This window comes from Rhodnius prolixus, unplaced genomic scaffold (genome assembly GCF_049639745.1).
Source record: "Rhodnius prolixus isolate KJV_2025 unplaced genomic scaffold, Rpr scaffold_4, whole genome shotgun sequence".
In the NCBI taxonomy this organism is placed as follows: Eukaryota; Metazoa; Arthropoda; class Insecta; order Hemiptera; family Reduviidae; genus Rhodnius; species Rhodnius prolixus.
Genome location: NW_027411614.1, coordinates 16,822,162 through 16,837,290, shown reverse-complemented (window position 1 = coordinate 16,837,290; position 15,129 = coordinate 16,822,162). Strand labels below are relative to the sequence as shown.

At 33.9% G+C, this 15,129-nt stretch overlaps 1 protein-coding gene and 1 long non-coding RNA gene across 2 annotated transcripts; one reads left to right on the top strand and one right to left on the bottom strand.

Moving 5' to 3' along the window:
* Positions 1-2,661: 2,661 nt before the first annotated feature.
* Positions 2,662-6,591, bottom strand: LOC141455380 (uncharacterized). The gene has a single exon (XM_074130404.1). The coding sequence runs from the start codon at positions 6,182-6,184 to the stop codon at positions 5,195-5,197; it is 990 nt and encodes a 329-aa protein (XP_073986505.1). The 5' UTR covers positions 6,185-6,591; the 3' UTR covers positions 2,662-5,194.
* Positions 6,592-8,783: 2,192 nt separating this feature from the next.
* Positions 8,784-14,515, top strand: LOC141455777 (uncharacterized). Its single transcript, XR_012459427.1, has 3 exons — positions 8,784-11,930; positions 12,777-12,968; positions 14,276-14,515. It is a non-coding gene; the product is annotated as an uncharacterized lncRNA (long non-coding RNA).
* Positions 14,516-15,129: the final 614 nt, after the last annotated feature.

Sequence of the window (15,129 nt, the reverse complement as noted above, 5' to 3'; positions counted from 1 at the left end):
ATATGGTGCGATCCACTTTCTAAAAATAAAAGTATTCACATAAAGTTCCTAAGTTCATAGATTACTTACTTTATAATATGGTAGCTTAGTAAACCTCAAAAACACCAGTTGCAGAAAAAGCTAAATATGTTAAAGCTATTTCTTTACTCAACCTAAACCCTCTAGGCGTTTTGTTCATGTAACTAATTGAAAATCATAAGCAGCTTATCCTCACTTTCTGCAGTGATACATAAATATTTTGCAGGGATAACACAAAAAAACAAACATTGCAGTAAACAATTATTACGAGGGTCGTTTGAAAAGTCCGTGCAAAGTCAGAGAGATAGCACTACTGGCGCGTATCGAGGTTATGTTTAGTTAGTAGCATCTCTTGGAAGAACACACACCAAGTTTCAGCCAGATCGATCTATTTCTTTGTGTTTGGCATTCGTTTGAATCGAGGAAGTCGAGTGATTTTCAAAAAATGGACGAAAAAGAATTTCGTGTGTTGATTAAACACTACTTTATGAAGGGCAAAACGCCTCAGGAGACTAAAGAGAAGCTTGATAAACATTATGGTGACTCTGCACCTTCGATTAGAACAGTTTATAAGTGGTTTCAAAATTTTCGGAGTGGCCATATGGGCACAAGTGACGCTGAACGTTCTGGACGCCCTGTTGAGGTTACTACTCCAGAAATCATTGATAAAATCCATGATATGGTGATGGATGACAGAAGAGTGAAGGTGCGTGAGATTGCTAGTGCTGTGGGCATCTCGAATGAACGGGTACATAATATTTTGCATCAACATTTGGACATGACAAAGCTATCCGCAAGATGGGTGCCGCGATTGCACACGCTTGACCAAAAACGAAATCGTGTGAAGTGTTGCAAGAACGGTTTGCAGCTGTTTCAGAAGAATCCGCAGGACTTTAAGCGTCGTTTCGTCACTGTGGTTGAAACATGGATACATCACTACACTCCTGAGACCAAAGAACAATCTAAACAATGGGTTACCAAGGGGGAATCCGCGCCAAAAAAAGGCGAAGACCGTTCCTTCGGCCGGAAAGATTATGGCGACTGTCTTTTGGGATTCGCAAGGAATAATCCTCATCGACTATGGAAAAGGGTAAAACTATTACAGGTGCATATTATTCATCGTTATTGGACCGTTTGAAAACCGAGCTGCAAGAAAAACACCACAAAAAGTCCTTTTCCATCACGACAACGCACCAGCTCACACCTCAGCAATTGTGGTCGCAAAATTAATGGAAATAGGGTTCCAACTCGTTTCACATCCCCCCTATTCTCCAGACTTGGCTCCCTCGGACTACTATTTGTTCCCCAATATGAAGAAATGGCTGGCGGGAAAAAGATTTTATTCAAACGAGGAGGTGATTGCAGAAACGAATGGCTATTTTTCAGACTTGGACAAATCCTATTTTTCGGAAGGGATCAACAAACTAGAGCAGCGTTGGACGAAGTGTATAAGCCTAAAAGGAGACTATGTTGAAAAATAAAAAAGGTTTACCCCAAAAAATTAAGTAGAATAGAATAGAATAGAATAGAATAGAAAAGAAATTTATTATTCTGGGACAATTGTCCCCTAAGAATAAATACAGGTACAAATAGAGGCCTTAATAGTTTGGCCTGTGATTATACAGAAATTAAATAAATAAATAAATATTTACAAAAGTGAAAATGAAAGTAAAAATAAAATAATAAAACAGCAGAAATTAAGGAAATGAATTAAAACAATTAGAATTTCGGAGGAAGCTGAATAGAAAGGAGATAACTGAATAGACGGGATTTAAAGATGGATAGGGTAGGAGCATGGCGGACAGATGAAGGCAAGGAGTTCCATAGAGAGGTAGCACGTATGAGGAAGGACTTGTCAAAGGATGAGGTACGGTGAGAGGGAATATAAAGATCAGATGAGCGAGATCTAGTGTTACGGGAATGGATGGAGGATTTAAACTTAAGGAGTTGAAAAATATAGGAAGGCCTTTGAGACTGGATGACTTGAAAAAGGAAAGAAGCCAAAAAATATTGGCGGCGATAGACAGGAAAAAGCCACTTCAACTCATCGTAGCAGTGCGAAATGCGAGAGTCTCTGGAAATGCTGAAAATAAATCTTATGAAGCAGTTCATGAGGCGCTTAAGCTTAGCTTCAATATCACCAGATAGACCGCCATACACTAAACAACCATAGTCGAAATGGGGGAATATAAGAGAGGAAACTAGGAGTTGCCGGGTCTTAATTGGAAAAAGGTGACGGGAACTATTAAACTGCTTAAGGATATGGATGGAACGGCGAGAGATTTGGGAAACATGGTTTTTCCAGGATAGGTTTTGATCGAAAGTGATACCAAGGTTTTTCACAGAGGAACAATATTTTATTGGGGTATTGTAAAGGAAAAGATTAGGAAGAGGAGCCAATGATTTAAGGAGTGGGTTGGAGCCAATAACTATAGCTTTGGTCTTTTCTACATTCAGGGTAAGCTTATTGTTCGTGGCCCATGCTGAGATGTTATTGAGGTCTTCTTGAAGTTTAAATACAGCTTCAAACAAATCCGACGGGGAAAAGGATATGTAAATCTGAAAATCATCAGCATAGAGGTGATACTGGGAATGAGAGATGGAAAGAGGAAGGTCATTGATGTAAATTGAGAAGAGGGTGGGAGATAGGGAAGAACCTTGAGGTACACCGCGTGACAAAGGAAGAAGTGAAGAAGGATTACTATCGGGAGTGACAACGAATTGGGAACGATTAGACAGGAAGGATTGGAACCAACGGAGGGTGCTATTGGAAAAAGAGAGGGATTGTAGTTTAGATAGCAGGATATGATGGTCAACGGTATCAAAGGCTTTGGAGAAGTCTAGGAGTATAAGGATGGTAAGTTTTTGGTCGTCAATAGCCGTCTGCAAGTCATGGGTAATTTTCAAGAGTGCAGAATGAGTGGAATAAGAAGGACGAAAGCCAGATTGGAGTGGATTAAGGAGATTGTTTTGTTCGAGGTAATTAGAAAGCTGGGATTGCACTAAACGTTCAAAGGGTTTGGAGAAATTTGATAAAATAGAGATGGGACGAAAATCAATAGGAGAGGTGGGATTTGAGATTTTATTTAGAGGACGGACTAGGGCTGTTTTCCAGCAGGATGGGAAAATAGAATTCTGAAGGGAGAAATTATAAATATGGTAAAGGACTGGCAATATCGCTGGGAGGCAGGCTTTAATTAATTTAACAGGAATGTTGTCAGGGCCATAGTCATTTGTACGGGATTTCAGAACTGAGGTTAGGAGATCTTCAGGAGTAATATGATGGAAAAAAAAATTGTTAGGATCAAAGGAGGGTAAAATGAGAGCAGGAACATTACAAGAGGCATTGGTTAAGAAGGAAGTGAAGTGGACGTTCAGGTCATCAGGAGATATTGAAATGGGGCAGGAGCGATTAGATCTACAGAGGGAAAGCTTACGAAGGATAGCCCATTTCGATTTGGAATCAGGAGCATTGGAGAGAGATAAGTGAATATGAAGGGATTTGGCTCGGCGGACAGAGGCCAGAGTAAGGTTACGCAGGAGCTTATACAGAGAGTAGTCATGAGGAGAACGCGTGCGTCTAAACCTCCTCCTGGCTGCCTCTCTTCTCCTCATCATGTCCTTGAGCTCCGGTGTAAGCCAGGGTGCAGGAGGACGTCGAACATGACAGGTTTTAATGGGAGCATGGGAGTCTAAGATGTTAAGGAGGTGATGTGTTAGGATTTCAACCTTGGTATCAATAGAGTCGGTATAAAATAAAGTTTCGAAAGGAAGGGTTTCAAGGTCAGTTTTTAATGGTTCAAAACAGAGGGAATCAAGATGGCGAAAGGAAAAGGTCCTAGGAACAAAAGGTGGGGTATGTAAATTATAAGTTATTTGAATGAGATCGTGAGCGGATAGGAAAGATACAGGGAGCTGCGACGAGGACAGAAGTTTATCTTGGGAGTCTATAATGAAAAGGTCAAGCCAGGTATCGGAAGAATATGTGTGATGAGTAGGAGAGTAAGGAACTACATAAAGATTCAAGGAATAGAAAAGATTTGTAAGGTATAACATTTCAGTGGACTCGACAAGCAGATTGGAATTGAAATCGCCAGCAAGGATTATATGAGAGTAAGCAGGGACAAGCTCAAAGAGGAGAGATTCAAAGGATAGGTCAAAAGGAACTCGGGGGGGACGGTAAACAACAACAAAAAGGAGGGGAGAAGAAGAAAGAGGAGAAGATATTTCGACAAACATATATTCAGGTTGGTGGGATTCGGAGGAAGGGGAATGAGCAAGGAGTCTAGCCTTCAGGCTATCATGAACAAAGAGACCCACACCTCCACCGGTACGGTCTTCTCTGTCACAACGCAAGAAGGTGAAATTAGGAATGGAAACTTGCGAGGAAGGAATGTAGGGTTTAAGCCAGGTTTCGGAAACTGCTATAATGTGATAGAAATTATCAAGGAAATACTGTAGGAATTCATCATAATGTGCAAGGAGGGATTGAGCGTTGACGTGGCAGGAGGTCAGGGCATTAGTCATTTAAGGAGCAGGAAGGATATAAATCAAGAGGGAAAACTGCTGCTGTACAAAAAAGAAGTGTATCTTCCACTTGTTTGAAAAATGAAAAATTGAAAATGATAAAAAGAACATAATAATGACACCATTGTAAATAGAAAGGTTCAAAGAAAAAAATTGCACATATAATATAAGAATAAGAACAAAAAAACCAAATAAAAACTACTTTATCAAAGGAATAAAAGAAAATTAGGTCTGTAAATGAGATTAAATCTACTTGTTTGAAAATTGAAAAATTGAAAATGATAAAGAACAAAATGATTAAAACATCTTTGCTATATAAAAAATTAAAAAGAAAAGATTTACATAAATAATGTGAAAATAGGTGCATAAAACCAAACAAAAAAACCACTTTATAGAACAAAATAAATGAAAATAAGGTCTGTAAATGAGACTGAATCCACTTATTTGAAAATTGAAAAATTAAGAAAGATAAAAAGAACAAAATAATTAAAACATCTTTGCTATATAAAAAGTTAAAAAGAAAAGATTTACATAAATAATGTGAAAATAGGTGCATAAAACCAAACAGAAAAACCACTTTATAGAACAAAATAAATGAAAATAAGGTCTTTAAATGAAATTGAGAGAAAAAGTGAACAGAAAAAATGGGTCAGGGAAAAACATCCAAGTCCTCTGGACTATTGATGACGACGACCGGAAGGCCATCACCCCGACGGCACTTCACCCGACCACCACTAAACCAGACGTATTTAACTTTGTCCGCAGATCTCTTCTGTCGAGCCAGCCAATACAAATGCCTGTTAGTAGCGGTCATCGCATCTCCGACGTAAACACGAGAGTCACTATCAGGGTAGCCAAGATGACGAGTGGAGAAATCCCTCTTTATTCTCCTCTGGCGTACCACCTCGTCCCGCAGAGACTGCCTAACGAACCGGGCCACAACAGCTCCAGGGGCGCCGTCCCGCCTCGGACCAAGCCGCTCAACGTGGTCCAAGTCGTCAGAGCTAATCTTTAGGCCTAGACCAGCGCAAACACTCACCACAACAGCAGCAGGCACCTCCTCTTGTTTTGAAGGAATACCTCGAATCTCAATAGTATTCCTGAGAAGTCGCTGCTCACTCGTGTTCACTCTAACCTCAAGAGCGGAGACTTTCTTTTTTAAAGTGCAATTCTCGGAGGAGAGAAGCTCAATTTGTTTATTTTGAGTCTCAAGCAGATTCTCAAGCTTCTTAAGCCTCTCAGAATTTTCGAAACTGAGTTCAGCTTGCTTGTCAAGTGTTGACTTGATATCTTTGAAATCACAGCCTGATTCCGGAAGCCTAACCTTCATCAATCTAACCTCCTCAGCCAACTCCTTCAATACCTCCCAGAGCTTACGTACACTTTCATCATTTAAAGAGGAAGCTGCAGAGGCCTCCGATGGTGTAACAGGCCTTTCGCTGTGTGGAAAATTTTTCTTAGCCGTGTCACAAGCAGGGCAAATCCACGTCTTATTTAAGGCTATAAGGTTATCAACATCCTTATCTTTCAAATTGCAGCATTTGCTATGATAAATAGCTTTACACTGCACATTAGAGCAGGTGAGTGATTTCTTATCATCCCTTGTAACCGTACTATTACATGCAGGGCACACCACCATCTTCAATTTACAATCAGTGCGAAACGAAAGCAAAAAAGCAATAAAAACAAAATTGGAAAAAGTAATACGCCCTTAATAAGATTAAGAGAGTACTGAATGCCACAGCAGTGAGAGCGTTATCAGTTGTCGTATAATGCACATGCGCACCCCACCACTGACACCTGACCACAGTTATCTCTTACCTGTCTCGTAACTAGATTGAGTTAAATAACTTCACTGTCCACTTTATTCAAGCTTACAGAAACTTTTAGCGAGTGTAAACAATCTATTCGGTAAAAACTGCACACTTTCACGGGCACACAGGTGAAAAATAAATTGCAGAAAATTACTTATAACACTAAAAACTTAATAAAAACGAGAGAGCAAAAAGTAGCGTGGTGACGGTACAAAAGTTCAGACCAAACTGTAGTTTACCAAAAAGTAGTTTTTATTTTTGCACGGACTTTTCAAACGACCCTCGTACATGCTATTTTAAAATATTTTTTTTGTATTTTATTTTTTAGGAAATTAATAAATTTTATTACAGAGCCAAATGACCACATGTAAACGATTCAACAAAATCTATTTTTAATCTTTAAACTCATTTCTTCCCTTATAAATTTGAAATTTTCCTTGAGTTTAAATTTTAAAGTTCACATTTTCCGTATAAATAATTTTGTAGTTGATAAAATACTTTGTGAAAGGAAAAAGAAATATATAAATAGGAAAAAGATCCTCCCGAAGACAGTTTTCATTCTGAGGGAATGCTACCACTACTCCATCCACAAATATACCACAAAAAAGAGAAATTTGTGAAAAATTCAATAGAATTTGAGAAAAAATAATTAAAAATACATTATTTAATTAAAATTAAAGTAACTAACAATAAATACATAAGCTACCTCATGATTTCGTATTTTCAAACTTATTGTTTCAATAGAATTTATTACCCTTGAAGAGCTGAACATATTGTAAATGAATTAAAACCAGTTTTAGTTTTTGAATCAATTCCCATTCGAAACAGAATTCCTGGAGAGTATTACAAAATTTAAACCATTTTTTCCTTACTCTGGCAATGAAGTTTAAAATTAATAACTAACAATTAAAGGATAAAAAAATTACCACAAGCAATTACAAAAGATATACTACAGTAAATAAAACGCAAACTATAATTTGTTTGCAAGATGCATATTTTTGTGTACAATGGATATCTTATTTACTAAGTAATAATTTATATAGAACTTATTAGCATCCATTTCTTTGAGGAATAAGCTGCATAGTTAAGCAAGACAACTTTAACGAATGTTATATTAGCGGCGTTAGATAAGATTTAGCCCTTTAAGGAGCATTATGACCGTATGCTAAATCCCTTAAAAAGACTTGACCATATAAAGATGGATTCGTGAGTCACTGGTTCTAAGGAGATAATACTACCTCTCACTTTACATATGCGCCTAAAAAATATAAAATTACACATGACTAAATATTCATTGAACTTTATAGAAATAAATAAGTTTGTTTTCTAAAAACGTAATTAACATACTACACATAAAAGTTAACTAACATAAGCATTGGTGTATTGAATTAACATACTACACATAAAAGTTAACTAACATGGTGTATTGAAACTAGCGAGTTCTATTTTCTGCAATTGAAATAAATATAGAAATAAACAGAAGATAACACCGTTCAGTTTCGATGCATTCTATCACCTCACAATACTATTCACAAAGATACATAAAACAGACCTAAATCCCTTCAAAAGATTCTACTTTTGTACTTCACATTATAACAATTAATCCTGTAAAAAACAATGTACTGTATTAATTCCACGTTCAATGTCTTTATAACAAACCAATAGGTTGTAACCAAAGTTTAGTTTTAGAAACGTATACAATTTATAAACATGTTCAGTTCATTAGTTCTACAGTGCGTGAAAACTTCATTGTCGTGAAATATTTGAATTCAACGTAGCATTTATTATTTTTATTAAATATAACTTTAAAACTAAATAAAAAACCAGAATTAATTTTGGTTTGGTCTAATGGAAAGATTTAGCCTTCTATTAAACGTAAAAACCCAGAAAAACCTTCGAAATTAGGTAATTTGTCAAAATTCCTATCTAAAATTGAGGTAAAATTCACTTTTAGTATCAGTAGAACATGTTCGTAAAGGAGCTCGTCGTGGAATCTATATGGGAAGGTTATGAAATGATTGGAGGTAAGTTCCAGCCAATCATGCATCACAAAACTGATTTTCTCCATTTTGTCCATTTTCAAGTAGGCAATGGAATACAGAAATCGTACTGAGCAATATAAAGGCCTGTTCTACTACTTCTGATTGGCTGACTGCTTCTTCCAAACTGAAAATACCTTTTCACCAAGTGCATGTGGCGAGCTCCTACTGCATTATGTTCCCCTGATACAAAACTTGCAGATAGAAATTGATGACGTATTACCTTTTTCTTTGTATTCTATATCATTTTAGGAATTATTGGCCTTGAATAATACTAATTTCCTGCCATGTTAAGCAAATTTAAAAATATTTACTTTGATTTATGATTAATGTTTTAGTTCCAATTAATCTCTTAGAAAAATTTCAATTTCTTGCGTGATATCTTCATTGACGTTGAATGTTTGGATTCAACGTAACATTTATTATTTTTATTTATCTTTATAAATAAATAACAAAAACTCAGATTTAATTTAAGTTTGTTCTAATGGAAAGGTTTAGGCATCAATTAAAAGAAAAATCCAGAAAAACCTCCGAAATTACATAATTTTTTTGAAATTCCTTTCTAATGCTGAGACAAAATTCACTTTTATTATCAGTAGAACATGGTCGCTTTTGTTATGCACAGATACAAAATTTGCATTTTTCTTCGATTTTAGATAGGTATTGATGAGATATTACCTTTATCTTTGTATTCTATTGCATTTTAGGGATTATTGTCTGTTAAGTAAATTCATTGAAAAATTTGGAAGTTGTGGTTTATCATCAAACAACAACAAGGTACTTTGTACCTTGAGTCGCAGTCTGTCTGTGTAGGGCAGTCGGTCATGTGAGTTGGGCTAGTGAGTGCGTGCTTAAATCATATCATATAGGAGTATACTCCACTATCATAGAATTATTGTTTAAACCAACTGTAATTTTGTAAATTGGATATCCATTTAACTGTAACGTATATTGAACTAATTAAACTATATATCAATTTATTTCTTAAACATTTTCTGATCAATCAAAATAATTTTACTAAACAAATTTAATTAATACAAATTTCCTGGATTGTTAAGTACGTATATTTAAAAATATTAAAACATTCCGGTAGAACAGTTGTATTAGGGTTGATCGTAAAAAACACGTAACGTTAAAAACACCTACATTTGACAAGTTTATTCTCTTTTCCTATAAAAGATAAAATTCACAAATTTTGTTTTATGTATAGGGCAAATCTTTCTTCATTAGTTTTTGAATTTCTAGCCTCATAATTCTTTGGATTTTTTTTCTTTTTAACCTATGATTGATTATCCTAGATTAATAGATATTACAATCAATGTAAGTTAAATAGTGAGCAGCTTCAACAAATATTTTGTAGCTGCAAATGGCCAGCATAATGGTAACATGACTTCTAATAAATTCTAAAAAATATTAATGAAGAGTTAATGCGTTTAAATTACTTAAATGACATCGATGAAGTATTTATGAAATGATGGATACTTGCTAATTTGTGTACCTTTTGGCGTTTAAACAACCCTTATACTTAACTTTTTAAACTGTAAGTTTTTGTTAAGGAGATAGTTACATAGATATACAGTTATTAGCGTAAACAAGGATAGCGCCTATTTCCACTCACATGGTTGAATCAGTGTCCATACTTGTATCATTTTATCATGTCCAGGGTTAATGTAAATGATGTGTAAGTAAGTAAATATTTATCCGTTAGAAAAGCCCTCAAATTTGAATAAAAATCTAGAAGAAAGGATTTTTTTTTTTAAATAAATTTGTTGAAAAAGTTACTTGAAAGTTGAACTTTGAATCCGTGAAAGTTGTTTTGAGAGCACTGCCCCCACAAATGGCTAATATTTTAAATCAGGAAAATGCATTTTCTTAGAAATTTAAAAAAATCTATTGGCATTTTTTTTAGTCAAAAGTTTTTTTTTATAAAGTTATTTTATAACTGAAAGAGTCCTACCAGACAATTTCATTAACCTCTTTTTGAAGCATTAGTGTATTAGTAAGTTTATGTTTGATAGGTTTCACACCACGTTCTAGACGTCACTGGATATGAAACAATTTGTCAGGGCTGAAAAAAAACAGTAAAATATTTACAATTTATTGATTTAAAAAATCTTAATTTTCTTAAAAATACATTAGAGTCTGGCTACCTATCAGATAGCTTCTGCCAAATCTCTTAAGCCGCTCCTATTTATCTAATCCTCAAGGGAGTATTCTCGTTTACCCACTCTACACTCTGTGTACGTTTAGCTGATCTTCCACTCCGTCCCACTAATTTAGTTTCATTCCGATAACACGGTTATTATCATAATTAACCTAATAATTATGCCACAATAAACATATTAAGCTAGGTTATAGATTAGATCCCGTTATTGCCATTGCATCTTTTCTCGAACCAAGATTTGGCAGATGGGCAATATAATATACATATTATACGAGAACGAATTTCACTACATACCCTTTTACTCGTAAATCTATCTGAACCATATTACTATTTTCCAGAAGATAAAGTGAGATGGTATCTCGACTTTATCTGAGTCTCCCACATCCGACTCATGTGACAAGATTTACCTTACCGAATAAACTTTAATAATAGTTATAAAACAAATTCTTCATAAAACATCTAATTCATTTAAACACACCCTTTGTTGAACACTTAAAAAATTATTATAAAATCAAATATTATTTGGATATAGAATGTTCAAAATCATTCTTCACGCATGAGAAGATAAAGGAAGTTCAAACAAAAAAGTATAGTTAAGAGTTGAGTCTCATTTAAACATTTTTCTTTGAAAAGAAGAATATTTCAGAGAGCCAAAGAAAGAAATAAAAGTATAATTTACACTGTAGCTCTCATTATAGATAGCCTGAAGGTGTATATTCCGGTAAATACTGCGGTACTACCCACCCACTATGAATGCACAGGTGGCTTTAGCACAAATAAGTATACCATACATCATGGCGAACATATATCTTTGATGTCTCAATCAAGCGAGTCAAACCTTGAGCTATAGTCAAGAGAGTCAGTTCGATCCGTGCTTAGCCCTGAGGGATTTCGTGCATCCACAGTTTTACCGTTAACTACCACCAAAGTAAGACACATTATACCCATTTCAAAACGGAAACAAGCAAAAGAATCTCTCCTACTGCAATGGCATAGGAGGAGTAAATGAAGGTAAAGAGAAATTGTTTTTGCACAAGAAAGTATCATATTAAAGATCTGGAAACTACATATCATTCCTTGTTCTATTAAAAACCGAAAAATACCATTAAGTGAAGTAAATGACCATCATATATTTGTTTATTTTTTTATTATTATAACAATAAATCATAGGGAAGGAATCAAACACAGTGGTCAGTGATCTGGGCACATATGAGATTCGAGTCCAACGCTTGCTCTAATTTTCTCTTGCTCTCTAGCAGTTCAATGTACAGTGATGAACGTTGCCCTAACGTAAGAACGTTATCCGGAGGCTGATAATTTACTGAAAATGCACCAAGCTCTAGTGACAACAGATGTTGACTTCAAATGGTAAATTTGTTTTGTTCACAACTTTAATCTTATCTGATGAAATATAGTTATTCTTCATTCTTAAACTAAAAAAGAAGAAGAATAAGAAAAACAACAACTTTATTTTTTTCTAGACGTTTGTTTCTGCATGATAAAATACAATAATAATGAAACCCAACAAAATAATACTCTGAATATTTTTTGAAAGGGGCAAAATAATACTCTGAAATCGAGGAGCACTTCCTTAATGTTAACATGAGCATTGCAGTTTTAAGATTATTTGTGCAGTTAAGGCTTGTTAGCAATAAATCTCCAAGTTTTTTCATAATGGGGAGGAAATTTAAATTTAAGCCAGAAAACCTCTGTTTTACCTGTTCATTGTTTAAATCTGACACGTTAGAACATTTCTTAATAGAGTGCCCTTACTACAGTCCCTTAAGGTATCAGCATTTGAATAAATATACATTGGAAATAGTTTCCCTTTTGACTTTCCACTCTAAATTAGAGTTACAGAATTTATACCATTTTGTAACTCAAGCTTTGGAAAAGCGGCAAAAAGCAGGTGTAATATTAGGGCTCAAGTAAAATTCACAGTTGAGTATATTAATTTAAGGAAAAAAAATTGAAATAACAATAATTTTTAGTGAAATGTATCATTTATTTTTGTTTATATTTATATTATTATTATTTTTTTACATTATGCTCATTTAATGTAGTACACTGAAGTTTATTTATGTTTAACCAACTCATTGCAAAAAGTTGTAAACTTATAAGCAATAAAGTTATTTATTTATTTATTTATTTAATATTTTTTGAAAAAGAAAACATTCTTTTATTAGCCTTTTATTATTACTAACTATATTTCAGCTTACAACAGCAGCTTTGATAAAAAATAATAATTTTGATACGAATAAACAAAGTCTGAACTTTCAAGAATGGTACCAAATGTTGGAGGATTTTACAGCATTTAGCATTAGCGCAGTTGCCCACTCAAGTTGTGATTTCTGCTTGATAGTAGTATCCATCCTTTCGACTATCTTCAGTAGTTGGAGTAATGAGGTGAGCTATAATCACTTTCATTTTGAACTAATAAACTTTATGAAATTTATATGCTACTTTTATTGTCAGGTGTCCTGTTCTTTTATTGGCTGACAACAATGTCAGTGTTTTCTTGTTTTTTATTAGTGTTTTTCTTCACTCACCAAAAAAACAAAAAAGAGGTATAGACGGATATGATAACTTACGCGTCATTCTCCAAAATAGTTTACTATACAAATTGAGAGCAAATTTACACTATTAAATAAACAGTATAATATAATAATTTCTTAGGAACTAAATATTTACAATTATTGTTAGTGTTTTATATATCACGTTTGATGCATTATTCAAGAAACAAAAACATTGAATTAATCTCCTGTGTATGTATATTTTTTTTATACCATATCTATTTAGAGAAAGGAGGTTGACTCCTGCAATTTCTAAACAATAAATCCAAGTAGAAAAGTTATTTAAAAATTGGCGCGCTCATAATAAAAATAAAAGAATACTATTTTTGCTGCTTTAAGTGGTCACGGTTTTGAGAATCCTTTCTATTTGTGTCTGAATATTTCAAACAGGAAGAAGTAATAAACCCAGATTTTTTTGTCCACTTGACTACACGTTAGTAGTAACTATCAAAAAACATTAATCTATATGGCCTAAAGGTATGGACCTCACGCGTCAAACATTCTACTGGTATTACCTTGAAATACTGCAGAAAATCACACGTTACACCTCATAGTGTTGTTCTACAAGTTTAAACCATTAGCGATGGCCTCAGGCAGGACACGATACCCCTATCTTACTAGCTATTGACACTATACTGCAGACATATTTCCCATCTTGAACTAACTCTTAAATGTTCCTTCAATTTTTTTTTATTTTGTATTTTTACAATGTACTGTTTACATAAATAAATTATAATTATAAAAAGAAACCACTGACGCGTAATTGTAATTATTCGTTTCATAGCTTTTGGTCTAATAAATCTTATTAACTTTCGTTCTGCTCCAAAAGAGAACAGTTCTAATATTTAGAGATCTCACTGTAAATTAATCGATTACTATAATGCCTCTTGCAGGAGTAAGGAAAAATAAAGAAATCTGGTGCAGACACCATCACGATTTTATCTTATTTCCGAGATGCTAACTTATATAAAATTTTAATGTACACCCAATTGCTCAAAACGGTTTTTCCATTTTCCCAGAAAAAATTACTCACTAAAAACTTTTGACCTTCAAAGAAGATTAGAGGAGAAATTCAGAGGTGGCATTTTAAAGAAATAAGAAAAAATGAAAAATCCTGTTGAGAAATTTTAATTTTCATAGGTTGAGTTGCAGTCATATCTTCTGGTGGGGCTAAATATATGGATCTATCAAGATTTAGCTTCCTGCAATTTTTTGAGATACACACTGTAGTATACACAACACTTATGATGATGTAGTTATACTTATAACGCCACAAATTTAAATTACCCCGAAGAAGGCATTACCTTTGCCAAAAAGTCGGTATAACAAAATTTTATTGACCGCTCCTCAAAATAGTCTAGTCCAAGGATGAGCAACACGCGGGCCGCTTGCGGCCCGCCAAGCATTTCTAAAATTGAATTTGATCTAATATTGATCAGCTTGTATCGAAAAAACAGTGCCAAATTTCTCATTAAAAATTTCAAGTAAATTCGTTTTTCTGTTCTTTTCTTGTTTGTTTTTATCTTGCATTAAAATTTGTTAATGAAAACTTTACTTTTTTTTAATTTTATATTTTTTTATTCTAATATTTATTATAAATAAAGTTTCGTAAATTATTAATAAAAGTTAATCTATGTGCGGCCAATTTTAAAAAAAAATTAAATTTAAATTGGCCCATTGATTAAAAAGGTTGCTCACCCCTGGTCTAGTCTGTTACAACGGTCGTAAAGGAAACCATCGAATAAAATTTTTCTTCGTTTAATTGTTAAAAAATGTTAATTTATTACTTTTGCATTTAGTTTTATTTTAGCTTAGAAAGTTCTTACTTTTCGAAAAATATGTTTTACCAAATTTAAAATTAACTTTTGAAAAATTTATTTAATAAGAGATGAACCCATTTACCTTTTTTTAAAAAGAGGCCTGCCTTACCGACTGATTTTAACAAATTAAATTTTACACTGTCTGTACTGTTTCTATCTTTCTGTTTTATACTA

What these genes read in the sequence shown, in the direction of transcription:
- LOC141455380 (XM_074130404.1), bottom strand. Translation starts at nt 6,184, where the DNA reads ATGGTGGTGTGCCCTGCATGTAATAGTACGGTTACAAGGGATGATAAG.